The sequence below is a fragment of the Macaca mulatta genome, chromosome 2 (assembly GCF_049350105.2).
Source record: "Macaca mulatta isolate MMU2019108-1 chromosome 2, T2T-MMU8v2.0, whole genome shotgun sequence".
NCBI lineage: Eukaryota > Metazoa > Chordata > Mammalia > Primates > Cercopithecidae > Macaca > Macaca mulatta.
In genome coordinates this window covers 113,980,915-114,008,150 of record NC_133407.1, presented here as the reverse complement: position 1 = coordinate 114,008,150, position 27,236 = coordinate 113,980,915, and the positions used below count along the sequence as shown (strand labels likewise).

Here is a 27,236-nt window from a genome sequence, read left to right as displayed (position 1 = left end):
ATTGACTACACCGCTCCCCCTTAATCCCTTCCATGGCTCACCATTGCCTGGGTTGAATCTGAGTCCCCTACCCACCTGCAGGGGCCTGCATGGTGGGGCAGGGACAGTTGGCCTCTCTCTCAGTGCCCCATCCCATGGCTCTAGCCTCCCTGATTGGCTGGACTTGGCTGTTCCCAGGAGGGTCAGGACTGGCTTCCTGGAGGAAGAAGTGTTTGAGCTGGGCCTTGAATCTTGTGGAGTTCTCCAGGTCAAAAAGGGAAGGAATGTTGATTTAGGGTAGGAAACAGCCTATCCAAAGGGCAGCGGTACTTGGGAGGAGACCACAGTCTCTAAAGGGGTAGAGTTCAGGAAGGGATGGGGGAAATTTTATTAGGGAGGGAGTTGATGAATTGCCGCTGTGGCTGAGGGAGGGGAAGAGGCTAGGGATGGAGAAGTGGAATTGAGATGGGGATTGGCTTCCAGGAAGTTGGAGGTGGCTTAGTCTACTCCCAATCCAGGCTGCACTGCTCCCAAAAGACCCAGAAAAAAAATAGCGCATCAGAGAGGGACTGTCTGACCCTCCAGGACGCTGCAGATGAGATGACTTAAGGCAGAACATTTTCTGCTCTGGGCCCACATCTGCTGCTAGACCGTTAGAATCCATCCCTTGAGACAGCTGGGATGACCCCTCCAGCACCTCACCCATCCCTACTGGGCCCTTGTGGCTGGCATTCCATTGTTTCAGAGAGGAAGGATCAGCCAGCTACGTGGGACAGTGTTGTCCTCTCCATCAAGGCCCAGCGGGCCATGCCAGGAAGTATTGAATTTTAGTTCAAGATGGATAGCACGACTGGAGTCTCCTTTACAAATGAATTATACTCTGTGTACTGTTTGTGCATGCATGTGTTCAAGCATGTGTGTATGTGCCAGGTTGGGGGGTGTGGATTTGTGGCCTATTCCCGTGATGGGCATGTCCCATGGGTAGGCTTGAGTGTGTAGGAGTTTGTGCTTGGACAGGAAGAGGCAGCTAGTATGCAGGCAGCTTTTATAAGAAGTTTGATAGAGAAAAAAGGATCTTTATGGGTGAGAATCCAGAGAGGGGGATGTAGGGAAAGGCAGAGGCTTTATTATTGCTGTTGGTGTTACTATTGTGTTGGTACAGGGCCCTGTCCACTGCACTAAGTTCCTTCCAGGTGAGCCTTTTAGCCTCTGGACAGCATGTGAGGTCAGCTGTTATTATTATTTCCTCATCTGCTGAGAAAATGAACATTCAGAGAGGTGAGGTGAGCTATCTGAGGTCACACAGCTAGAGCTTGGATCTGGGACTCTGGAACATGGCTGGGCCTGAGATGATTTTCCTAACGAGATGGACCTGAAAGAGAGCTGGTAGAGGGCAGAGGTTGAGGGACAGGGGCGTGCTGAGTCTCCCCAGGGAAGAGCACTGAAATCTTATTTGCTCTGGAGAGGAAAAGAGGCTGGAGAGGGAATGTGGCCAGGCAAGTGGCCCAGCAGAGGGACCTGCCTTTGAAGCAGTCAGGGGAACCAGTTGGACCCCTATCCCCTCCCTGGGACATGACAGCTCCACCTCCCACTCAGAATGACTGCTTCCATTCCTCCTCTTTAGGCCTCTGCTTTACCACCTGTACAGCAGGGCATCTGGACTGGGTTAGCAGGTGGCAGGCTTCTGGGAGTCTCTAGGCTTTGATCTTCTGGAGCCCTATGTTGGACAAATGCACAGGTTTGTGGATACACATTTTTGTCTAGAGTGTGTGCTCAGAGTAAAGCACAAGGCAAAGTAGGGGTCCAAAGGTATGCAGGCATATGCTGTGTGATCAGTGGGGTAGGGAGTATGTTCGCATTGGGTAGGGGGGTGTCCCAAGGGTCTGCTTGGTAAGCTCAGTCCAGGGTGAGAGGGGAGAGTAAGTGTAGGTATGAGCAGTAGATTGGGGTAGGCCAGGCTTGTGCCTGGGGTCTAGGAGTGGAGGGGTTGGCATGGGGTCCAGGTGCAGGAAGAGGGGACAGAAGAGGCCCGTGGATGTCAGCACTTGAATTTCCACCTGCCACGGCCCATTCCCATCCTTGCACTCACTCTGGCCCCACTGCTAGGGGCAGGCACAAAGAAAATGACTTTCTCCAGTTAAGGTCAAGCAGGAGATGGAGATGGTGAGAAGGGAACTTCAAGGTGAAATCTGTCAGTATGGCCCCTGGGTTGGCCAAGAGAGGAGCTCAGAGAGGGGAGGGGGCTAAAAGGAGGAGGTTCAGAGGCTCTGGAATTTGGGAGCCTGAGAGAAGGAGGGGTGGGGGAAGACCACCTTGGGGGCCAAGTTGCAGGGAGACGAGGATGACTCAGGGACATCAGGGATGGATGAACACGTTGAGGAGAATGCAGGCATTGAATGAGGAAGGGGCTTCTAGGCCTGGTCCCTGTGAGACCCTTGGGGAGTCACCACTACAAGCACCTCCTGAGTCCTAGAGTTATCTTCAGCATGGGCATACAAAGGTGGCTGGATATGGGTTGCAGGTTCAGGGAAGCCCAAGTGTTGAGAGGAGGCCAGGGCTAGACCTTGGCCTTGACTGCCAGTAGAGAATCAAACACTGCCAGCCACAGGGATGCTGAGCAGGAAGGTAGCTGGGGGGTTCCTGGCACCAGAGACAGCTCCCTTCCCACCTTGAAGAAGGCAGGCATCTTTCAGACCAGAAGCCTGGTGCCAGGTGGGCACCTTCACCAGAGGAGGTGTTGCCAGGCAGGGGCTCAGGCCACAGTACACTTGGGCTCACTTGCTGATGGAAGAGCAGGTACCAGAGTGAAGGCCATTCTGGGGTCATGCTGGGGCCTATTCAACCGAGCAACTTCAGTGCCCTGTCCTGCCATGGTTTGAGGTCAAGCAGGACTGGGCAGCAGTCTCAGGATGAGGGAGCAGCTGGATGAGTGGGGGCAGGTGCTCCTGGGCCTGGTGAGAGGTGCCCTTGCTGCAGGAACCCCTTTCACCTCCAGCAGGAGCCAGGTCAGGCCCTGTCCAGCTACCAAGCCCTTGCTGCACCCAGGTCATCTGCCCATCTATGGCAAGTGTGCCATAGATGACCCTGCTGAGACTCCCTTAAGAACAGGAATAGGCACCCAGCATAGGTGGAGCAAGCTGGGCTCTTATGTCAGCTGTTGGCCTCTCTCTGGGTCCCAGACTCAGGTAGAGAAGGAGGGGCCCCTGACCCTGCTGCGGGAAGGGCAGGATGGGTAGCAGCCCTCTCACCTGGTAGATGGGCCTCAGCACCACGGAGAGCTCCCACAACCCTACCAGGCCCCAGCCTGAGCCCAGCCACGTGTCTGCTGAGCCAGTGCCTGGGGTTCCTCCTGCTGAGTCTCAGGGCTATGCTGCCCACAATAGGTGGGGCCCCATCTTTCCTGTGTTTCCCCTACATTGGCCTGGACAGGCCAAGACCTCAGGAAGGACCAGTGTGTTTGCTGATTGACTGAATGATGTTCTCCAGGCTACCCCTACCATGCCCCAGCAGCTCCTGGGTCCCAGGGACCATCTTCCCACACTCCACTTCCTCTCAAAGTTTTAATTTAACCAAGCCATCCTTTCTTCTCCCTGAAGAATCAACATTTTCTCTGTCTTTTGACATTTATTTTATTTTATTTTTACATGCGGCCTCTCAAAGGCTGTAATTTATGGCTAATACCATGCAATCAGAGACAATGGCTGGGTGCCTGTGAGCGAGAGCAGGCAGGCTCCCTGCCAGGTGCCCCTGCCCCCACCACCACTCTCTAGGGTGCCTGTGACTGTGAGACCTCTGGGTGCAAAGTCCATGGGCAGGGTGGGGAGGCAGGCATGAGTTAAGACCTCAAGCCCTTACGTGAGGACACAAAGAATAGGTTCCCAGCTGCCCTGAAACAGCCCAGTGATGTGGGGGCTTCTGTGGGGAACTAGTCTGGGTGGAGGGGGAGGTGGGATGCTCAGGGGTTCCCTGCTGGGATGGCCTCAGCTGCAGAGAAACCCCCCAGCTGAGGTGCCAAGGAGGTGCCTCTTGGCCCGGACCTCCTCACTGCCCCCCTCCCCCGCCTCTGCTGTGCTGTGCCTGCGTGGCTCCCGCACTGTAATCCATGGCGCTGTTACTCTGTGTCAGTGATTTAAATCCTCTGATGGAGCTGGTGACAGCTTAAATGGCTTCCATCCCCTCCTAGTACCCGCCAGGCCCTGACGAGGCCCCATGTGGGGAAGGAGGGTTAGCCAACATGGGGTTCAGACAGTATTTTGCAAGCTTGAGGGTGGCCAGGCTGTTCTTCCTTGCCCCTCTAAAGGGGAAAGAATGAAGCATTCCCTCTCTATCCCCTCACCAGTGATCAAGGAGGGAAGATAAAGCCCTCTATAAATCCCCCGGAAATGGAGTGTCTGGAGCATGCTCAATTCTACCTGCCCGCAGGTGAGAGACCCAGGGGCAAGGGCCAGGGAGCGAGGCACCCAGCAGCCCATCTCTGCAGCCCTGTGGCCTGTGACAGCTGGGAGCAGGGCAGGCCTGAAGCTCAGCTGTGCTCAGACCCCGCCCCAACCTCACCAGTCACCCCCAATTATGCTGATGCTCAAACCTCAGCCCTCCCAGGGCCTCCTTCCTCTTCTGGAGTCCTCCCCTCCATTCAGATATTTCATCTCCAGCCCAATCTCTGTTCTGCTAATGGGGTGGGGGTGGGGATATTGTACCTACGAGGAAACAAAGGTACACAGTGGCAGAGCTGGCTCACATCACCCAGGAGTCAGTGGCAATGCAAGCCCTGGCCCCCAGCCCCTGCCTTGTCCTGAGTTTCTTGGAGGGTGTGGGTATCTCAAGAGTGGGGCTGGCAGCAGGTCCAGAGCAGGGCACTCAGCTGGTGGCAGAGAGCAGAGCTGGCAGGTCTTGTTGCTGGATGGGGTCTCTCAGACGAGATCGGGCACGTTCAGAGCGGCATGGCCGTAAATTGGATGGGGTCATTCAGTGCTGGATCAAGAGAGCCTATGAGGGCTCAGCACTGCCTGTTCCTCTGGTTCTGAGGTCCTGGACCCTCACAATACACCTACAGAAAGAGTGGTCTGCCCAATCCAGCAAGGTTCAAGTCTCTCGTGGGAGTCTCGTGTGGATGGGGTTTGGGGGTAACAGGTCTCGGCTCTGTTGGGGGATGTCAGGGACGAGACCTGGCCTTTCTGAGCCCCATGCCTTATACCCCATGCATTCACGGGACATTGTTCATGCCTCTATTGAGCTTAAGTCAAATGCTTTGCATCCCCAAATGCAACTGATTAATAATTACAAAGAGCAAGTCTGTCTTTAGCGTAATGTGTTTAGGAAAACTGATGGATTTAATTTCAGGCCTCTGCTTTAATGACCTTCCCCTAGTCTGGGCAGGAATACCCAGAGGGCCCCACCCAGATTTGAAGAAGGTCGCCTGAAGAAGGGTGAGTGGAATTCAGAAGAAAGGCTCATGGGAGAGGGTAGGTATTCCAGTCAGAGGGAACCACATGAATGAAGCAGCCCCTGAGGGGGAGCCAAACTTTGCCCTGATGGCAGACAGGGAGAGAGGTGATGTGACAGAGCTCCCGCCCAGGAGGGGCAGACACAGGTCTCATGACCTCCTTGTCCTGTGTGAGGAGACAGGACCCCTTTCGCTAGAAGTGGAAACTGAGGCTCAGTGAGTTTAACTAACTTGTCCAAGGTCAGCAATTTGCAAGTGGCTGAGCTATGACTTGAGCCTGGGTCCTATTGCCGCCCTTCGGCTCCCACCTGAGCCAGGATGCAGGCTAAGCTGGGCTTGTAGCCTGCCAGCCTTCTAAACCCCTGTAAATCCCTCCTGGGAGCAGGAAGTGTCAGAGGAGTAATTAAATGATTGAGTGAGCAAGCCCAGCAACTGGAACAAGGCACTCGGCCACACGAGGTGTCCTTCCAAATAGCCACATGTCCCCAGCTGGGGGTTCCAAGGGCCTGAGCTGGTAGGAGGGGCCTGTCTCCCTGCCAGGGGTGGGAGTCAGGCTGTCAGCCGTCAGTGCAGGACCACTGGAGAGTGGGCTTAGGACTCCGTAGGGCAAATTGTTCCCCCGAGTGACCCATTACTACATTATTGCCACCGTTCCATCCCGTGAGCTCACAACCTGAAGGTGTGGACTCTGGACAGATGAATGAGTATAGTGTGAGGTCGCTGAGGTGGGGGCAGGGCCTGACTCCTGACTTCCTTTTTTTGAGCTGTCATCCTGGCTGGAGTGCAGTGGTACAGTCTCAGCTTACTGCAACTTCTGCTTCCTGGGTTCAAGCGATTCTCCTGCCTCAGCCTCCCAACTAGCTGGGACTACAGGCATGCACCACTGCACCTGGCTAATTTTTATATTTTTAGTAGAGAAGGGTTTTCACCGTGTTGTCCAGGGTGGTCTTGAACTCCTGACCTCAAGTGATCCCCCTGCCTTGGCCTCCCAAAGTGCTGGGATTACAGGTGTGAGCCACCGCACCCAGCCTTGAGGCTGACGTCTTAGGGTCCCATTTCAACTTGAGCAGGCCCCTCAGAGCCAGGTGTAGGAGTAAGACACACTGGGTTTCTTCCCACTTGCAGAAGCCCCTTGACGACTCTACACCCCCGATCCACAACCCTGACTCAGCGGCTTAGTCCAGCTCTCCTTACCTCCCACCCCAACTGCCTTAATGACTTTTTAATAAATTGAAAAATTGTTTCAATACCACATGCGATCCCGGGACATTGTTCGTGACTGCATTGAGCTTAAGTCAAACGCTTTGCGTCCCCAAATCTGACTGATTAATAATTACAAGGAGCAAGTCTGTCTTTACTGTAATGTGTTTAGGAAAACTGATGGATTTAATTTTTTTATCGGCCAAAGTAAGAAAATGTAATCTTTCTGAAAGTATCTAATACAACAATGCACCATAATTAGTTTCTCTGGAAACAGGCATAATGGAATAGAATAATAAATCACTTCTCCTCTCGTCTCTTTCCTCTGATGGAGAGAGATTTCCCTTCCATGGGGCTGGGAATGGGACAGGGAACAGAACTGGGGGAGATGTGCAGCCCTGGCTCCTCTGCGTTGAGTCTGCAGATTTGGCCCTGCCCCACCCACCAAGGAGCTCAGGGTGCAACTCCTCTATTCCCAGGTCAGACCCCAAACATTTCTTAGAAGCTGGGACCCAGGCCACAGGGTTGTGGGTGTTCCTGCTTCCCTCACCAGTCAGATCCATACCCATTGCCTTTGACATCTCCCTTCCTGGGCAACCAAGATGACATGCCTTGCGGGACAGCAGTGACAAATTATTGTTTTGGTTGACTGTTTAGGCGTCCCAAGATGAGGGAAGTACAATAGACCAGCAGAGAAGGACTCTTAATTTGTGGCGGGAATAGCTCAGTTACTAACTTTCCTGATGTGCCCTCTGTCCCTAGCTGAGGTGGCTGGGGAAAAAGGGAAGAGGGAAACATCAGAAAGAGGGGAGAGGGTGAGGGGTGGGTCCAGTACGACCTCTAGCTTCCTTCAGGCAGCCCCCTGGGGTGGCTTACCAGACAGAGCTCAGTCTTCCTGGGCCCTGCCCCCACTGTAGGGCAGCCTTGCCTGGCAACTTCCACAGTCCTCTTCCCCTGCACCCCCATCCTGAGCCAACCCCTGAGGTGGGGGTTGTTCTTATCAGAAACTCTCATTTACTGGGTGCTCCCCACTGTTTACCGGGTGCTCCCCACTTAGCTGCCACCCTGCCCCCGGCCTACAATCAGTAATGACAGGATAATTGTTTGTTTATTGATCCTGACCAGCCTTCTGTGGCCTAGTGATGGATGATGTGGGAAGAGCCCTACTTGCCGGGGCACAGGCACCCCAGTACCGGAAGAATCAGAGGTGGGCTTGCCTGGACCCATCCCCATCCTGACACATCACTGCCCCTCTCCTGGCCTTGGCCTGTGGTGATGGATCAAAATAAGCCCCAGATTGGGAATCTGGAGCCCTGGGGCTGAACCCCAGAATTCCAGACTGTTACTCAGAGCCCCCAGGAAGCCATCTCTCTCCTTCCCTGCAATCCCTAGCCTCGGATCTTCTCCTACAGCCCAAACCCTGGGGCTAGACCAGACTGCAGGGACCCTCAGCCAGGTTTGAATTTGGAGGATCAGCATGTGACTAGGGTGCCCCAGCTGGTGCCTGATAGATGCTTGCACAGACCCGGAGGCTCATAGCCCACACCAGCCATTCCATACCCATTGCCTTTGACATCTCCTTTCCTGGGCAGCCAAGATGACCTGCCTTGCAGGACTGGAGCCCTGGATCTGAACCCCAGAATTCCAGACTTATCCAGAGGCCTCATTCCTCTCTGTGCGTACCTCGTTCACCCTCCTCCTCTGTCTTGGCCTTCTTGCTGAAGCTGGCCCGTCCTCTCCCTCTCTGCACACTCCTGAGACAATCCCAGCTGCTTCCTGCCCCAGCCTCTCCCATTGCAACTCTCACCACACCCATGGCCAGAGCCACTGTCCAAAGCCCAGCTTAGCCCCTCCCTCCCTTTCCACAAGGCTTCCCTGGGACAGGACAGGCTCCCACGTGCTGCTGGCTCACCCAGCCTCATCTCCAGGGGCATTCTTTCCTGGAGTCCCAAGAGCCTTGCCCATCTGCCTCCTGAGGAAAGGCTGTCTGGCATCTGGGAGCCGGGACCTGGAGCAGAAAGCCCAGCCTGTGATCCCAGCAGGACCGAGGAAGCCCCACCTGAACCCTCACAATCCTGCTGGACCAGGGGGCTGGAGGACATGGGTAGGTGGAGCAAGGAGTGAAGGCAGGGAGAGGAAGAGAAATCTCCACTGTTGGTGGGTGCCAAATCCACCTGATCTCCTTGCTTCCCGGCTAAAGGTAGGATTGCACCTTCCTGCCCCCTGGTGGTCATGCGGGGTGTGTGCCTGGTTCTGGCGACGAGTGGTGAGCAGAGGCAGCACTTTCAGGGCAGGGCTTTTAATTGCTGGCATGGGACCTTTAGGGGCCAGCTCTCCCTCCACCATGACAACAGTCAGTTTTCCAGAATTTGGCTGTCTGGCCAGCCGGGGCTCAGTGTGAAGATGACACAGAACAGAGCCTCAGCTGACCCATGAAGAGCACGGAGCAGGAAAAAGAGATAAACCTTCATTATTTTAAACCAGTAAGATTTTAGAGTTGTTGTCATTGCAACCTAACTGAGCCCATCCTGACTGGTATGAGGAGGAAGGATCTTCCCTGGGAACAGCTGATATCGGAACAGGGGAGGGGTCGGATGGAAGCAACAATAGTTTATATGCCAGGGGGCCGGCTTCTCTCTCTTGTTTAGGTGGCATGGCCCTTTCTCTCTCTGTGCCTTGGTCTCCCTACCACTAAGCTGCCTGTGTGTCTTTTGGGATTGTGGGAACAGTGTAAAAGTGTCTTGAGTAGGGGAAGAGTAAGCACAGGTGACTGTGGGTGGGGATGGTGATAGTGAGTCCCGGTGAGGCAGGGTGGGGTCGGGGGAGTCGCTGCTACCATAAGGGTGGCAGCAGTGTGACCATGATGGGCTGCTACCATAAGGGTGGCAGCAGTGTGACCATGATGGGAACAGCAGCACTGAACTGCTAGAGGCAGTGTTCGCAATGGTGTTTGTGCTGGCAGTGAGGGTGCTGACAGTATCTGAGTCCCTGCCTGTCAGCCTGGCCCAGGCCCTGACTTCCACCAGAGCACAGGCGTGGCAGTGATCACAGCATTCCCAGATGGAAGGCCCCAAACATTGATTAATTACCTCTGCTGGAGCTGGCTGATTGTCCACTGATCTCTGCCCTGCCTGCCTGACCTGGGCAAGGCTTCCAGAGCAGTACTGCATGGCGTCAGGGCAGGGGTTTTCCAGATATGCCAGCCTCGTGTCCTCTTCATTAGCCTTAGATGAGCAGCCCCTCACTGCACACAACGCAGGCTCCTTCTGGGAAGCTGGGTGCTGTGCTGGGCAACTATACAAGGCATCAGATGGTGTTTTCCTGAAACTTGATGAGCACAATATGGAGTTGCCATGTGCCAGTGATGTGTGCCGGGTGCAGTCTGTGGGGGTGGGGTGCTCAGGGACGTGGCCAACAGAGTCCACCCTTGGATGCTCCTTACAGATGTCGTGGAAGTAGCCTTGGCTCCATCAGCAAAAATCTCTGCCCCTTCCATGTGGGACCTTGCACTGGCCGCTGAGGGCACCATGGATTCCGAAATGATTCCACCCTGCCTGGCCCCCTGGGAGTCCCAGTCTGAGAGAGGAGGCAGTTCCAGACTCAGACATACCCAGTGTGATGTGCTTGACATGGACATCTGAGCAAGGGCCAGGCCAGAGCAGCTCTCTGATCCTAAGAGCGTCTGCCTCCAGCCCATCTAACTCCTGATACTGATGGGCAAACTGAGGTTGGGAATGGGTGAAGCATGTCCCAGGCCATACCAGGATGAGCTTGGCCAGGGCCACATTCCTGTCTCCTGGCCGGGGCTCCTCACACCACACCCCAACTCCTCATTCTCAGCTCTATTTTTGCTGGAAGGCACAGATGAAGATTAAAAAAAAAAAAATTCTGTTTTGTTTTTGCTGAATAGGCACTTCTGTCATCCCAATCTGAAGGCCTTGGCTTGTCTGCTCTGCGGGGGAATATGCCTCCATTTAAAAGCAGAACTAAAAGAAAAACATCCACAGGCCCCATTTCACTGCGCCAGACACGATGAGCAAACCATGGTCGTTAACATGATAAAAGTCACTTTGTCTGGGTGTAAAATTCATTTTTCCCCATTTAGCACATGGTTCATTTGCATCATGCTGCAGTTCCCAGGCTGCGGTCTCCTCCCAAGGATGTCCCAAAATTGTTCCCATTCCCCAGGCAGGGTCTCTAAGACCTAGGCCTGGTGAGGCTGGGGCCACAGCAGCTGTTCCCTTGGCCATGAGGTTTTCTTCCTGGCAGCATCAAGGGAGACCTTGAATGCCCATATTTTCTGGCCAGGCGTGGAGGGCACTTGGTGGGAGAAATGAGTGGAGTATCTGGGCACCTCAATGCACCTCTGTTGGCCCAGTCCTTGCCCTGGTTCTGCCACACAGTACCCACAGGGGTCTCCCTGTCAAGCAGCCTGACCCAGAGTCCCATCTGCACCCCCTCAGCCCCACAGCAGGGCCTCACCCACTCCTGCCTCAGAGGGAAGGCAGTTACCTTTCATTACCTGTGCAGTTAAGGCAGGGCTCATCTAGTTCCACCACACCAGGGCCAAGAGTTCAAATCCCATCATTACCAGTGCCAGGGCCAATAAGGGTCAAACACCAGGGCTGAAGCTGACAGCTTGAGTCCTGCTTCCCATCCTGTCTTAGAATATAGCCTCAGAGCTTCCTCTCACTTGGATTTAGCTTTCCCAACTATACAGTGACCCGTTCCATGGGCCAGACTCTGAGGTCCCTTTCAACTGTATCCTTCCCTGAAAGTTGTTCAAATATTATCAACTCTTCAGCCTGAGCCTTCAGGGTGACCCAGCACCATGCGGGCACCACAGCTGTGGGCCAAGTGGCAAGTGGACAGAGTGGGCAGGAAGCAGCAGGCCAAAGAAGACCCAGGGCCTCCTAGAAGGCCCCAGCCCCAGCTTTTCCCCACAGAGGCCGGGCCGGCTCCTGGAGGAGCTGGCATCAGTCTGCTGCCTCAAATGGCCCAGGTGAGGCAGCTGCTAATGCTGAGTCTGTGGATAAGATCCAGCCCCAGGGCTTTGGGAGGTGGGAGCGGAGGCCTCCTTTCTGCAGAGCTTAGCTAGCAGGCGTGGGAAAAGGGGGAAGACCAGGACTTCCAGGTCCCTGCCTCTCAGCCCTGGGGGCTTAGACACAGTAACTGATAAAGCTGCCAGCTGCAATGGGCAAAGAAACAGAGACAGCCCCTCCTAGAGAGAAGGAATGTAGAGGGCCCTGGGGAGAGTGGAGGAGGCGCCAAAGAGGAGATGAGCATTGGCCCCAAGAAGGAGAGGGAGGGACCCCTTCGGTAGCATCCTTACCTGGCCCAGGGGTGGGCCTGGGGAGTGGACTCAGAACACACAATCTGGAGAAATGGATTCACAAGCAGCCTGCCCTGCCCCCTTGACTGGAGAGCCGGAGAGGCTGCGAAGGCCTGGGCAGCAGACGGGAGTCCTGCTAAAAGTAGGGAACATGTCCAGGCTACAGGGGCAGCAGAACAGGCTGCAGGCCTTTTAGAGATGATGCTGGGGTCCCCACATGACTTTTTCTGGGACAGGCAGGACTCCAGCAAGGCCATAGTCCAGCCTCAGGGCATGGTGTGAACTGTCCCTCCCCTCCAGTCTGGGCCATGGAGACTATGCCCCACACCCACAACTTACATCCTGCTGCCTGAAGAGGGGCTCCTGGCTGCTGGCCAGAGCACTGTTCTCAGGGACTCTGGAGCCCCTGGGGATGGGCAAGGGGCCCAGCCCTGATTCGAGGGTGTGGGAGGCGCAGTGCGCATGGCGGGCAGGGCCCGGCAACAGCTGTTCACTTACTGAAGCTATTTTATAATATTGCCAGAGCTTTTAAAATAATCCCATTTCGGCAGAATATTCCCAGCTAATTGGAGCTGTCTCTTTCTTATTAAACAGAAAGGTTATAAAAATGTGTGTTGAGGGTTTAAGAGCAATACCTCTCGGCTGCTCTGATTGTTATGACAAGGATAACATACCGGAAGCCCGTGCTTGGCAGGCTGGGCGGAGCAAGCTCTGGTGGCTGGGCAGGGGCAGCGGCGGGGCAGGGGCGGGCAGAGGAGCAAGGACAGGGGCAGGGACGGGGGCAGCGGCAGGGTTGGGCTAGCGCTCCTCGTGGCTCCCCGCACAGCACACGCTTGAGGAATGGCAGCCTTCCCCAGAACAATTGCTCTCTAAACACTTAGGCTGCTGTGACAGGGCTGTCCATCACCCAGGCCTCTGACTGGGGGAATTCGCATAATTTACTGAGAGGCAGAGGAGAAGTGGGGAAGTGATTCCAATTAGCTGAGCCGGGAGGCAGATGAGTTCGCCAAGACCTCGGTTCTTAGGGAGGATGAATAAATACCTGCCCCCTCTCCATGAAGTGGGGCAGCCTGAGAGAGAGGGCTCTCTACCCCCACAGTTGTTCTGGCAACTAAGGGGCAAGCTGGGCCGGGGTACCAAGAACTCCCATTCTGCAGATGAGAACATGAAGCCCACGGCTGTAAAAGGCTTTTCACAAGGTCGTCCTAGGAGAGTGGAAACCACAGTCCAGACCCTGTCAGGGGCATAAGCCTCTGCCCAGCACCCGTACCACCTCCAGTGCAGGGCATGTACCCTGATTCTGTCCTGGGAGACTCTTGACCATCCTCCATCAGAACAACCCTACTTCAATCTGCCATATATTAGGGATCTGCATCCAATTTAGTTTAAAAAGAATTCCTTGTTGCTTTAAAACCAGTTTGAAATCCAGTGTCCTGAAAGGGGTAGACCCAGCTTCCATGGATCCCCTCCCTACCTGGAAGCTGCCCCTGTCGGATCAATTTACCAGACACTCCTGGGGCCTTTCTAACAGCAGGTAAGGTTCCAGACTGAGCTCAGCCACCCACCTCTGGGCCCTGTCTGTCTGTCTGTCTTGCAGTCTCTCTCTCTGAGACTCTGCTTCTACCATTGCTCACCACAGACCACCCCACTTTCCCTATGCACCTCAGAAACAGGCAGGGTGGCCTCCACGTGCTGCCCTCCCTGCTGACCTATCACTGAAATGGACCCTGAGCCCGGCCCTAACCTTGGGCTTGGGGCTCTGTTCCTAGCTGGCTAGGGGTGTCTGGCAGGTGCCAGGCCTGGCTCATCGCCTTGGGGAGTGATGTGTGTAGGGGTGGTGGTGGCACTCCTGCCCTGCCTCCCTCTGCAGGTCTGGAGGACACCATGGGTACAGCCTTTCCATAAATGCTTTATGATTCAGCAACGGGTGAAGGCCCCAGCTGCCTCCCAGCAGCTCTGAGAGGAAGATGAGGAATTTACTGAGCCCATTTTACCTTCAAGAAGACTGAGGTGCAGTGACGTTAGCTAACAAGCTCAAGGTTACCTGGGCCCGGTGGATGCCCACTGCCTCCCTAGCCGTGAATCAGGCCAAGGCGCTGGATGACTGTCCTTTCCACCCTGTGCGCATGGGACATTTCTCCCATGATTTGTGGCCGCAGTCTGGATCTAACCTGGCCACCCGCCTCCCAGCCTCCTGGCCTGCCTGCTCCGGTGGAAAGGGCTTTCATCATGGAGAAGCCTCATTCCTCGAAACGTAGCAGACCTTCAATGCTTCACTGGCTTTCCCTGGAGCAGATCCTACCTCGACACCTTTTACTAGTTCTCCAGTGTTCCCTTCATCTGGAATGTCCTTTTCTCCTCCACCTCCAGAAAGCCTTCCTATATTCTGGCAGCAGAAAGCAGCCCCTGTCCTCGTGCACACCAAAGTGCAGATGTTCAACTCTGCTGAGCCCCAAGGAGTCCAATAAGGGACAGGGGAGGCAGGAAGGGGGCTGGGCATAAGACCCTTGCCTCATTCATGGGGTCTGAGGCTGCTCACCTCACTGGCCATGTGTCAACAAACCTTCAACTCTCCTGCAACGCCCTCCCCAGAGGTACCTTGGTGGGGAGGCAGAGTAGAGAGGCTCAGCTAAAGCGAGATAGAGGCCCCCGAATTGTTGGATCATTAGTGAAACTCAAAGCCTGCACTGTCACCCTGGGAGCTTTTCTAATAATTTGCATGCCATGTGCATAGTTTTGCATATTGAGATAAAATGGGCTTGCTAAAAAAAAAAGATTACAATATGCTCCTCATGAATCAACCCAGGAGGAGCTGGATCGGGAGTTGGAGCCCATCTTTGCTGCTTCCCAGCCAGGCTTAAACAAGCCACTCAGAACTACTGGAGCCTCAGTTTCTTCATCTGCCCAATGGGGCAATGGGGCTAATGCTACCTACCTGGAAAGCTGTTTTGAGAATTAGACATCCTTCTGGCCCAGTTCCTGGTAGGAAGTGGGGATGAAGGGATTGAAGAGGAGGGAGTGGTGATGGGAGTTATTATTCTGGAGGAAACATCAGGAATTCTTACTTGAAAATCACAAGCCCCAGTGACCTGGGGCAAGCCCTTTTCCTCTGTACAGTGAACATACAGTCCCCAGAGAAGGTTGGGAACAGGGGCACTCCAGCCTGGGGTCCAGCCCCTCGGGGCCTACTTATGGGTATACTGCAGCAAGACTCAGAGAGGTCACAGTGTGGTCCCTGTGGTCCCAAGCCTCTGCCAAGAACAGGCTTAGGGGCCTGAGGGGTGAGCAGAGCCCGGGGTAAGAAGACCCTAGAGCTGTCCAGCTTTCTATGCGAGCAGCCAGACCAGCCTGAATGGGCAGCAGCTACCCTGGCATGTCCAGGAGAATGGCAGTAGTGTGTGTGCGTGTGTGTTGGGAGAGGGGGCCATTGAGTGGCTGGGGCTTACAGGGAGCTCTGAATCTAATCAGAGAGATGTGGCTGGCAGGGAAAAGCAGGGCAACCTGGGAGGAGGTTACATGGAGTTCTGAAGGCAGGGTTCATCTTTTTTTGTTGTTGTTTTTGTTTGTTTGTTTGTTTGTTTGAGACAGGGTTTTGCTCTTGTTGCCCAGGCTGGAGTGCAATGGTGCAATCTCGGCTCACCATAACCTCTGCCTCCCAGGTTCAAGCAATTATCCTGCCTCAGCCTCTTGAGTAGCTGGGATTACAGACATGCGCTACCAAGCCCGGCTAATTTTGTATTTTTAGTAGAGACAGGGTTTCTCTATGTTGGTCAGGCTGGTCTCAAACTCCCGACCGCAAGTGATCTGCCGGCTTCAGCCTCCCAAAGTGCTGGGATTACAGGCGTGAGCCACTGCGCCCGGCCAGGGTTCATCTTATTCCCAGGGATCTGACCTGCAGGACTGGCAGGGGTCACATACCAGGCCTGACCCCAGGCCCCAGTGTGATGGAGGTGATGTATGATTACATAGTCATTTATTCATTCACCAACACTTGATAATGCCCTACACTCTGAGGGGTGAGCATGCCTGGCATACCCGCTGCCCTGGTGTTTGAGTTCTACCTTCCGCTCTTGCTCCATGCTTGACTTACTGTCAGTCTTTCCTGTCCATGGCCTGCTCCCAGCCACCCCATGGCAGCCGGCTTAGATTTTCAGGTAAGACCTTGGTGGCTTGTTGCAAACTGCTGAGTCCACATGCTGATCCTCCCTGAGGTCTCTCTCAGTGAGCCTTCACCCTCCCCCCTGGCTCTGCCTCCCTGAAGCTCCTCCTCACTCATTTAGAAATTAAGACCTCAGCAAGATGGTGCTTTGGAGCTGCCAAGCAGGGCTCAGGAAGGCCATGGCGGGGGGAGGGTAAGGGGTTCCAGCTGGTGGGAATGTAAGTAGGTAGAAGCCTCCTCACTCTCCTCTGGACTCTCACTAGTCTATGCAGGTACAGCCTCCCAAGCATCCCCTCTGGGCCCTAGAGCCCAGCAAAACTCTCTGGGAGGAGAGAGGGTTTAGTTCTGCCTTGGGGGCTCCCAGACCTGTAGGGTCTGTCTAGGCCACCAAGGGGCCCTCTGCTCTCTGCATTTGTTCTGGCACCTGCCTTGCTCTGCTGGCCTCAGTATAAGCCCCTTATCAGCAAGTGGAAAACAGACACCCAGGATGGGAACATGGGCCAGCTCTAACCATCAGACAAGGCCATGGATGGCCCCAAGCAATGACCCAGGGGGACCTGGGACCTGGTCTCTACTGCTTACTGGGTAACTTTGGGCCTACCCCAAACCTCTGAGGCTCAGTTTGCCCAACTATGGAATGGAGTAAGGGGTCCACAGAGGTCCTGTTGTCCTTTGAAAGGGATTCTGCCGCTCAGTCATCTCCAGAGTGGCCAGGATGTTTCCTGTCTGCAGATACTCAGGGCCCAGGCGGAACAGGACCCAGAATTCCGACAAGGCATAGTCATTTCTGGACTTGTACCCTGGACAGCCTCCCCTTCCCCACCCCACACCTTTGGGGCAATGATGCCCCTCCCCCAGCTAGCCCACCTGGGGGCAATGGTCCCAGGCCAGCCCCTGTCCTGTCTATCCCCCGCAACTCCCATCCCTGTCCTCATTTCCTGCCATACCACACATGGCCTGCATCTTCCATCCTGAGCAGATGCTCCTTGCATTTGCTTAACTAGGTACTACTTCATGCTAGCAGATGAGAGAGAGGAGTGTTTCCACCAAGTCTGGGGAGGGACAGCCCTGCTCACTTTGCCTTGTGTGGCCTGAAGAGCCAGAACTCCCGGCCCTGCGGCCTGCCCTGCCTGGGCCCATCTCTCAACTGTGCCTCCGAGGCAGCAATGTAGCCTCCAATCCAGAATGACCTTCCACAGCAGGGGCTTACCCTTTCCCCCTTGGGTCAGCAGCATTGAAGGTTTTATGGAGGCCTGGGCTGGAAAATGCCCTCCTCCATTTGGAGTATGTCTAAGGCTGGTGGCCTGGCTTCTGGGGCAATAGATCCAGACTGAGAGGGGCTCCTCCAGCGTTTACATCCTTAGGTTACTCCAACCAGCTGGGGAGGAGCCCCACGCCTCCTTGCTCTCTGCTCCCCCACCCTAGCTCACTTCGGACCTGGAAACAGGCAGAGGTCTCAAAGGCCCCAGCTCTAGGGAGAGCAATGAAGACTGCAGATGGGGCCATGATGCTGGGGTGGAGAGATCTACACCCGTGCTAATAGGAAAGCTGGATTGATTATTGGCTGAGAGCGTCCCTTCCCCTCCCTGCCCGGTATCCAAGAAACTCAGGTGGAGGGGCCTGAGTGCCAGCACCCCCAGGAGGCAGGCGCCTCACCAAATGCAGCAGGGCTGCCTCTCAAGCCCTCCAGACTCCCATGACATGATGCTCCTCCTGGCCCTGCTTCCACCCCACACAGCGCCACCCTCCCCTGCAGGTTCCAAGAACCACCTAGCTTCATTCATCTTCCAGGTTCAACAAATGGAGTGCTAACTTCCCCTCACAGGAACAGCAGCCATCAGTTAAATTAAGTGATGGTAGAGCCAGGTCCTGCCTTCCCCACAGCGGCCTAGCAGAGGCTAATTCCCTAAGGAGTTGATGAGCAGAAGTCAAGAGGTGCTTTTTGCAGAAGCAAAAGACTTGAGGACTTTCCTCAGTGGCTTCCCCCACCTGTGTGCTGAAGAAGATACTTCACTGGGTCTACAGCCTTGATCTCTCCTGCCATTTCACATCCATCCGTACTTAGGGCAGTCACTCAAGTGCCTTCTGTTGTTACCAACAGGAAGGTGGATGGCATGAGGTGTGGCCCTGCCCTCAGGGAGCCTCCTCTCAGGAAGCAGACCCCTCATTCCTGACACAGTTGGCAGAGCTGACTTATTCATGAGATGCATCCCTGGCCCTCTCGTTTCATTCAGCAAGTCACCAAAATCCTCTGTGCCTCAGTTTTCTCAGTTGCAAAATGAGTAAGTTAGGGACAGTTGTCTTCAGAATTACTGACAACCGGATCTCAACCTTGGGCAGGGAAGGGAACCGCCCAGGAAGCTCTCCCTGAACCCCCTTGGTGGGGGAGGCTGGTCCCGCTTCTCACCCTTCTCTGACTGGCCTGAGGAGCAGCTATCAGAGGAGGCAATTTGCCATGGCCATTCCACTGAGGCGCTGATGGGATGTTGGGCAGTGATGGAAGGCTGCCTTGTTACAGCCTGGCTTAGCCTACCACCGACACTCTTCGCTTCCACCTGGAGGCAGAAAAACACATCTTGTGGGGAGTTAGAGCTGCTGTCAGTGCTGGCCGGGGGCTCTGAGGAGATTTTTATTTATTTGGAAGCCATTCAGACACCTAATGCTCTTCTGAAGGGAGAATTTCTCTCTTTTATTTGTCCTCATTTTCTCCTGCCAGAGCGGGATGAAGGCCTTAGGGGAGGGGCAAACCAGCTCTGGGCCCTTGCACTACACGTATCAAGGCACGTGGGACACGGGTGGCACCAAGGGGCCTCCTCCTCCCCTGCACAGATGTTTGGGCCAGGGTCCTCTCAAAGAGGGTTCTGAGGGCTCTGAAGACCCCAGTGACTGGGACCAGGTACAGAGGATGGAACTTAGACCTTAGCCGGGAGCCTGTGTCTCTTTGCTTCCTGGAAGCCTGAGACCAGCCCTGCCCCTCCATGGGCCTCAGTTTCTGCATCTATAAAATGAGTAGGTTGATCCTGACCTCTCTGAAGAAAACTCCAGACTGTCTGGAGCAGCTGCTAGTGGCAATGGGAACAGCTGAGGCAGGGGCTTCCGGTGGGAGCAGATCCTCTAGCTGAGCAGTTGTGCCTATCTCCATCTATTGAAGCTATTGAAGCTGGGAGGACCTGAGTTTTCTGAGAGTAGCCGAGGCAGTGAAGGTGAGGCCGAGCTTCCCTGTGCTCACACAACCAATGATCAACTTGTTTCTCCTCCTTCTCTAAGGATGAAGCCACCCAGGGTCCTGGAGTCCTGGATGCAGGAGTGAGCAGGCTGTCCTGTCCTAATACTGCCCAGCTGAGCCTTGCCCCATGCTGCCTGTGAGGCTATACCACCTCTCTCCTTGCCTCTGCCAGGAGCTCACTTATTCAGGCATACACACCCCAGGGGAGCTGTGCCTGTCCCCAGGGAAGAGGGCCAGCTCACTTCTGTCTCAGGCCTTTGCTCTGACCCTCTGCCAGGGACACTCTTTTCTCCCACTTCCAGCCATCCATTTGTCCAAGCCCTTCCTACCCTTGTGTGCCAGTTTCAAGGTCCTCTTGTCCAGGAAGCCTTCCCTGATCACCTGGGCCTCCTCAGAACATTGAGGGACCACTTGCTGTTTTTCCCCGACATGGTGTAATTATATGTGGTTTGAGGTACTCACCATGTTTTTCCTGTGTATCACATTGCCCCACCAAATGGGGAGCTCCCAGGGGCCAAGGATCAAGCCTCTTATACTTGCTAGAACCTACTCAATTAACCAGCATCCTCCCTTGCTCAAATAATCTGAGTTCCGTGACTCTTGGGATGATGGAGGTCTAACCAGGGGGCTTCCACTGCAGTACAGGGAGGCATGGTTTCCCCATGGCCCAATGCTGGGTTATGGGCTTCCCTTCAGAGGCCAGGGTGGGGACATCAAGACATGTGGTTTGGGGGCTCTGACTGGCTTATCCTTGTTCATAGGGAGATAGATCTGGGATGATGACCCAGGTCTCCAGACTCAAAGCTCCACACTCTGATCTACATTGACCACTGGGCAGCCTCAGGCAAGTCTCCTCCCCTTTCCAGGCCTCAGTTTCCCCTCTTTCTAATGAGGAGGTCCTATAGGTTCAGACTGTTTATAACCTGGGACTTGGCTCTAACTTTGATGTGCAGGTAGTGATAGCTTGCAATGCCTGAAAGGGTTAAACTCCAGCCCCTTCTATACATTACAGTAAATGGTACTAAACTGCCTATCGGTTGATAATGCGCCAAGGATCCTTGAAAAATTATTGACATGTCCAGAGGTAGGGTCCTGCCTGATTGCATCTGGAGGCCACTAAGCATCTGCACCATGCTCAGACAGGGGCATTTTGGGGAGCATTGCATCTCTGGGTATCTGCAAGGAACTGATGGGCTAGCCATGGCAGCCACTGGCAGGTGCAAGTGCTGGTAGTCAGCCCACATGTGGAATGAATCCCAGCTGGGGACCCTTGGGGACCACGGAGTACAGCCCAAAGAAGGCAGAGAATAGGTATGTTAGAGTAGGCTGAAAGAGGCAGGGACAACAGACCACTGGCCAAGGCTGGAGCCAGTTCAACGGGCCCAGGTGGAGGCAGAGCTGGGTAAACAGGGCTCAGAAGGGCAAATGTTGGCTCAAGTCATGCTCACCCAAAAGAATGTCCCCTCCTCCCCTCCCTAATATGCCCATCCCAACCTATTCACCTTGCAAGACTGAGCTGGAATCCCTCCCCCTTTTCCAGGAGTATTTCCCTGTCTGTCTGCATACAGGGCCTGCCCTTCTTGGGGATGGCTGGGATGGCCGAGTCTGTTGTCTCCCCTTCGCTAAGCCCTTGCTGAGTACCAAGTCTTCCCTCAGGGTGTTAGATGTTTTGGGTCTTCAGACTATCCCTGCCACATGGGGTGTCTCCCACTATATGGATGAAGAAGTGGGCTCGCAGAGGCAAAATGACTTGCTTACACAACCTGTGATGTCTGATATCAAAGCTGACACACCTCATGCCCAGGCCAGACCACCCTTCTTGGGCACACCCCTGGGCTCCTTGACATGCCACATGCCATCAAATGATTCTTTTTTTTGTTTGTTTTTTTTGGAGACAAAGTCTTGCTCTGTTGCTCAGGCTGGAGTGCAATGGTACAATCTCGGCTCACTGCACCCTCTGCCTCCCAAGTGCAAGCGATTCTCCTGCCTCCTGAGCAGCTGGGACCACAGGCGGCGGCCACCACACCCAGCTAATTTTTATTTTATTTTATTTTTTAATTTTTAGTAGAGATGGGGTTTCGTCATGTTGGCCAGGCTGCTCTTGAACTCCTGACCTCAGGTGATCCACCCATCTGGGCTTCCTGTAATGATAGGGATTACAGGCATGAGCCACCATGCCTGGCCCCAAATGATTCTATATGTCAAGACTTCCTGGGCCCTCCCATGGCTAAGCACTGCTTGAGGCCTGGAGGGAGTGACAAGGACTAGGGACCTTCAGGGCTCAGCTTGACAAGAGTCCAGAGTGGGCTGGGCATGGTGGCTCATGCCTGTAATCCCAGCACTTTGGGAGGCCAAGGTGCGTGGATCACGAGATTAGGAGTTCAAGACCATCTTGCCCAAGATGGTGAAACCCTGCCTCTACTAAAAATACAAAAATTAGCTGGGTGTGGTGGCGGGTGCTTGTAATCCCAGTTACTAACGAGGCTGAGGCAGGAGAATTGCTTGAACCAGGGAGTTGGAGTTGCAGTGAGCCGAGATCACGCCATTGCACTCTAGCCTGGCGACAGAGTGAGACTCCGTCTCAAAAAAAAAAAAAAAAAAAAAAAAAAAAGAGTCCAGAGTGCAGGTGTGTTTCTGAACCCAAGGCAGAGGCCACAGCATACTACTGGCTGGGGCAGGAAGCAGAGGGACAGGACCAAGAGGAGGAGGCCCATCCAGTTGGGGGTAGTAGTATCCCAGGAAGGCTTCCTGGTATAAGTGTATTAATGGGCTCGTAAATATCTTGAGTTCAAATGGTAGAGGCAAAAGAGGGTGTTCCAGGCAGGAGGAACTGCAGGAGTAAAGTCTGAGGCAGGAGTTTTTTTCTGAATAAGGAGCTGTCCAGCCTGTTGGTAAAATGTGCGACTGGATACGAGGCAGGCTAGGGCGAGAATCTTGCCTCCACAGGCATCCTGGATGTTCCTGATGGGTTTCCTCTTCCCTCGAGTGGCACAACTGAGCCCATGGCCTGCTTGGCACATAGTAGGTTCTCCCTATGGCTTTGTCAGTCTCTTCTGACCTGCTGAGCTGGCACCTACCAGGCCCCCTGTCAGAGCCAGGGCCCTCTCTGCTTACTGCAGCTTCACCTGCCCCTGCTACCCTACGTCTTCCAGCACAGGCAACTTGGGCCAGGTGGGCAGCCCCAGGCCTTTCCTACCCAATTTACCAATGTGCCTGCCATGGAAGTCCCCCTATTCCTTGTGAAGGTTCAAATTTTTCTCCTAAGATCTTAATGTGTGGCTGTAGCCAGCCGCCAAGAGGGCCGAGGATGTTGTGAGCCTCAAAAGTTGTAATGCGTAAACACTTACCACTCGTTTACTCTTAATTACCTCCCCTCCTTATTTGTCTTCCTTTAACAGTCTGTCAACCAAAATCTCCCGCCTTTCCCTTGGCGCCAGCGGCCTCAATTAGGTGCACATCTGTGGAGGCTAGAACTGAAATGCCCAACTGCCAAAACCCACCCACTGTTCCTAGACTGACTCCATGTGCCTGATGGCCTGGGCACTTTGGGGATAGTGCTGCTACCCTGGTGTTGGAGGGCAGGGAGGTTGGCCCTCACATTTCTCAGGCCACTGCAGAGTCTGCCTTGGGAAGTCACCCGCCCCCGACAGGGCACCCAAGAGGAATGATGTCCTTTATGCTGGTCCCCTAGGGCCACGGGCACAGGTAGTATTTGTCCAGCAAGCAGGTAAGAGAGGATATCACAGGCCAGCCCTACCTTGGGCATAAGGAAGACAGAGATGCTGGGGACAGGTCTCAGCAGGCGGGGCTGGGAGAGTGGCTGTTTAGCTCACGCTTGTCGACTCCTGGGCAGAATCCCCTGCCCCCTTGCCCTCCCATTGTGTCCAGAGGTTGGGGGGCAACTGGCTCAGTGAGGACCCTGCTTGTTCCCCCATAGAGCTGGACTATCGTCTCCCATAGTCCATCAGGTTCCACCTGTTCACCAGGCCCCTGGTCCCTGTGTTGCCTTCCTCTGATACTGTTTTTGGGGTCTCACGGTTTGGGATCGCTGGCAAACCTCAGTCTGGCCCCTGAAGGCTCATTCAGGTCAAGGAAGGAGGACACTCCAAGAAATGAAGGAACTGTTCCCTGTCAAGCCCTGGTTTGCTGGGATTGGAGGAGCCAAGGCAGGACTAGGCAGCAAGGGAAGGTCGTCTTGGGCCCTATTTCCAGCCCCTACCCCTACCCTTTTCTGTCCAGGGGCTACTATTCCCTCTCAACTGCAAGCCCTCCTTGGGCTGACTTGTGAGTGGGTGACAGGAGAGCCACTGATACCATGAGGTGGGGCGTCTGGATGTTTCTGAAACATCCTGCCCAGCTGGTTACTATCCCTCATTCCTCGTGATAGGCCAGGTCTGTGGGCAGTTATTGCTGAGGGGGTCCTGCCCTGTGTCAAATTGGTGGGGAGCATTCTCTCATCCTATTTGCACCAGAGGCAGAGCTGGGTTCCAGAGCAACTTCAATAGAATCCTAGGGATGGTCTTCCCTCATTTTGAATGCTTCAGTTTACCAAGCGATTTTCCCCATTCTCACTTCATCCTGGAAATGGGAGTGGGCACCCACACAAGCATTCACAAGCGAGGACACTGAGACTCTGACACTGAGACTCTGACAGGGCCACAAGCTGTGGAGTTAAGGTTGACACTAGCCCCAGTCTTCTCCCCACAGCAGGGAAGAGCCAGGGGCCTCCAGGACAGAAAGGACTGGGTTGTGCAGACATGAGCTTCCTGGCTCTGGAAGAATCTAAATAAGAGGCTGTGCAAACCCCGGGAGCTGGGGCTTGGGACCGGCCAGCACACAGTGCCTGTTCAGCCCAGGGAAGCGAAGCAAGTGGCTGCAGAGGGCTGCATCCTGCCGCGTCCCCAGTCCCCAACAACCGTACAGCCGGGCCCAGGTTTCTGCTTAGGGAACCAGGAGGTCCAGGCCCTTTCTGCCAGCAGCCGGGCGTTCAAGCCCCCAACAGAGAGAAATGTTGAAGATAGCTAGGGCCACGGGGGCTGTTGAGTTCAGCATGCCTCCTTCTCTGGTCTCCGCTGAAGCTGTCACTCCACCATTAAACCTGTGACTCCGGGCCTTAAGCCTATTGAAGGTCGAGCCCCCAGAAAGGTCAAATATGCTCCTGCCTTGGGCCGCGGGGCCCGGGTCTCTTCCCGCGGGTTGGGTGGAGAGAGAGCGGTCTGAGGCGTGGGGGCGGGGTCGCACCCGGGGCCTCGGACAGCGGCTGGGGCGCAGGACGCCCAAGTCAGTAGGGCAGGCTTCGGGCTGCGCGGGGACGAGGAGCGCGCGGCCGCGGGCGCGGGTGGGCGCGTGGCCGCGGCGGGGGCGCGCGGGGGCGGGCCGGCCGGGGAAGCGGGAGGGAGGCAGAGAAGAGGGCGGCGCCGGCAGGTCGGCTGCGGCTGCTATTTGAGCGCAGGTCCCGGGCCGGGCGCTCAGAGCGCTTGGAGCCAGCGCTGTAGGGAGATCGCAGCGCGCAGCCCGCAGAGGCGCTGCGGCCGGCCGGTGCAGCTCCGGAGGCCCCGCGCGGAGAAGGCGGCGGCGGAGGAGAGGCCGAGTTACCGCCCGCCGCCCGCGCCCGCGCCCCCCCACCCCGCGGCCGCCGCCGCCACTGCCCCCCCCTCCCCGCGGCGCCGCATCTTGAATGGAAACATGGCGGTGCCGGCTCGGACCTGCGGCGCCTCTCGGCCCGGCCCAGCGCAGACTGCGTGCCACTGGCCGGGCTGCGGCCCCCAGCCCGGCCCCGGCGCCCGGCGCCCGGCGTCCGGGCCCCCGCGCCCGCTGTGGCTGCTGCTGTCGCCGCTGCTGCTTCTACCGCTGCTCGCCGCCCCCGGCGCCTCTGCCTACAGCTTCCCCCAGCAGCACACGTAAGTGGCTTGCGCCCCGCTCTGCCCCCCGGTCCGCGCTGCTCCTTCCCTGCGCCCCGCGCCAGGGCAGAGGCGCTGAGTCCGGCTGCCCGCTGTGCCCGGGGGCGGCAGCCCCAAGCCCCGAAGGCTGGCAGCAGCGGTCCAGGCGCTCTGGCTGCGTCGCGAAACTTCCCCGTGGTGCCCCTGCTTCCCCCAAATCCCCCAAATGAGGCAACGCAAGATCTTCAAGCCCCGGGAGGCGTAGGGAGGGGGGTCCGAGCTTGTCAGCTGATTCCCCTGCCGCTGACCCGGTGAGAGAGAAACCCGGGTTGGGTGAGGGGGCGGCCAGCGACCCCTGTCCGGCGGAGTTGGAGCCGCGCATCTGCCCCACGTTCCCTCCCTGGTGGGAACCCGGCGCTTTACAGCCAGAGGTGAGGGACATCTCCACACCTGCCTTCAAGGGCCTTTTCCTTTAGTGGGGATCTGTATGCCAAGGATGCAAGCACCTTCTTGCTGTGGCCGGTACCACAGAGGCAGTGTCCCCTGTTCTTGGTCCCCCCTCTACCTGAGGAGAGAGTCCCCTGGAAAGCCCAGTTGGGAGGTGAAGGCGTTGGGGTCCGGGCGGAGGTGAATGGTGGGAAGGACCCTTGTTTGCGCCTGCTGCTGCTGCCAACAGGATAATAGCCTCTCCTGGCTCTGCCAGCTTCCGCAGGTTTTCTGGTCCTTCTGAGCCTTCTCCTCCTCCCCAAGAGCCAGCAAACTCGTGTTGCCTCCTCCCGGTGAGCTTAGCCCGATGTGTCTGGGGCTGGGAGTGGATGTTCAGTGCATGTGGCCTTTAGGACATATCAGTTTCCTGACACTGTGCTTCAGCCCTATGTCAGTGCCCAGACACCCCTTTGGGGCACGGTGACCACCCTGCTTCTGTTATCTGTCTCCGGGTCTGAGGAGCCACCTGTCCCTGGACTTCTTCACTAGTGTCCTGGCCTGGAGATTGGGGCATGAGTCGTCGGGCTGCTGGTGGCCAAGGGGAAGGGTCTGGCTTCAGGGAAAGGGAGAGGCTGGCTCTGCGTCATTTAGACCAGCTCTGCCCAAGGGTAAGAGCCCCTGGTTCTGCTACAAAACCTGCCGACTCCGGCTCGTAGGCTCTCTAAGATGAGGGAAAAACAAACTCAGGAAAAGCGCCTCTCTGGGTCTCTCTCTCTGTCTTGTCATCAGCACAGCCTGGCTGTGCTCAGGCGGGTGATCAGTTGGCAAATTACAGGTGCTGCACGGACGTGTCCTCTGTCAACTGTCTGGATTTTTCATATGTGTGTGTGTGGGGGGGGTGCCCAGGGAGAAAGTAATCGTATGGAAGTTCAGGGCTGGTGGGTGCATTTTTGTCTTTCATTTGCTGTGATGGAAATGGGCTTCAATCACAGTGCTTAAAAAGAGCAAAAGCATTTTTTTGTTGTTGTTCTTTCTTCCTCAAAGCCTAGCACGATCCAAGCCACAATTATTTTTTTCTTAGCCGTTTCATAGCTCCTTGAGTGAAGGTTTAAGTAGATGTCTTTTTCCACCTCACCCGACCTCACTCCCTTTCCCTGCAACGTGCAGTTGGTCAGATGGCTTCTGGGCCTGCACGAGTCTCTAGAAGGCCGATGTGAGACCCCGACCAGAGTAGACACCTGTCCCTCTGTCCCCAGCCAGAAGATGGGGAGACGGGTGTGACAGCAGTGGCACATTTCCAGCTGGACGCTCTTTTCTTGTCCATATAGTTGGAGCTAATTTGAGGGTTTGGGACATGTCTTGAAAACCATAATTAGAGAATGAGGGTGGAGGTGGGGTGGGGTCTGTGCCGCTCTGAGGGTCCAGGGGGAGGTGACTAATGGTACAACGACACAGAGGGTTTGCTGTGACAGCCAGCGCCCTTCAGCTGCCCTGGTCCCGCAGACGAGGATGCCCATTGATCCTTGGAGGGAGGAAGGGGAGGGAATCTTGAAGCTCCCCACACATGACCATGGCCAGTGGAACTGGTGCTT

At 55.6% G+C, this 27,236-nt stretch overlaps 2 protein-coding genes across 9 annotated transcripts in view; both read left to right on the top strand.

Moving 5' to 3' along the window:
* RASSF1 (Ras association domain family member 1) overlaps positions 1–27,236 on the top strand; it is a 274,834-nt gene that overhangs the window by 75,715 nt on the left and 171,883 nt on the right. The window lies entirely within an intron of this gene.
* CACNA2D2 (calcium voltage-gated channel auxiliary subunit alpha2delta 2) overlaps positions 24,810–27,236 on the top strand; it is a 140,540-nt gene continuing 138,113 nt past the window's right edge. For all 8 annotated transcript variants that reach the window (XM_077992840.1, XM_015130839.3, XM_077992837.1 and 5 more), the window contains exon 1: positions 24,810–25,239. In XM_077992840.1, the coding sequence (XP_077848966.1) occupies positions 25,025–25,239 (215 nt within the window). In that variant the 5' untranslated portion in view covers positions 24,810–25,024. The remainder of the gene's footprint in view (positions 25,240–27,236) is intronic.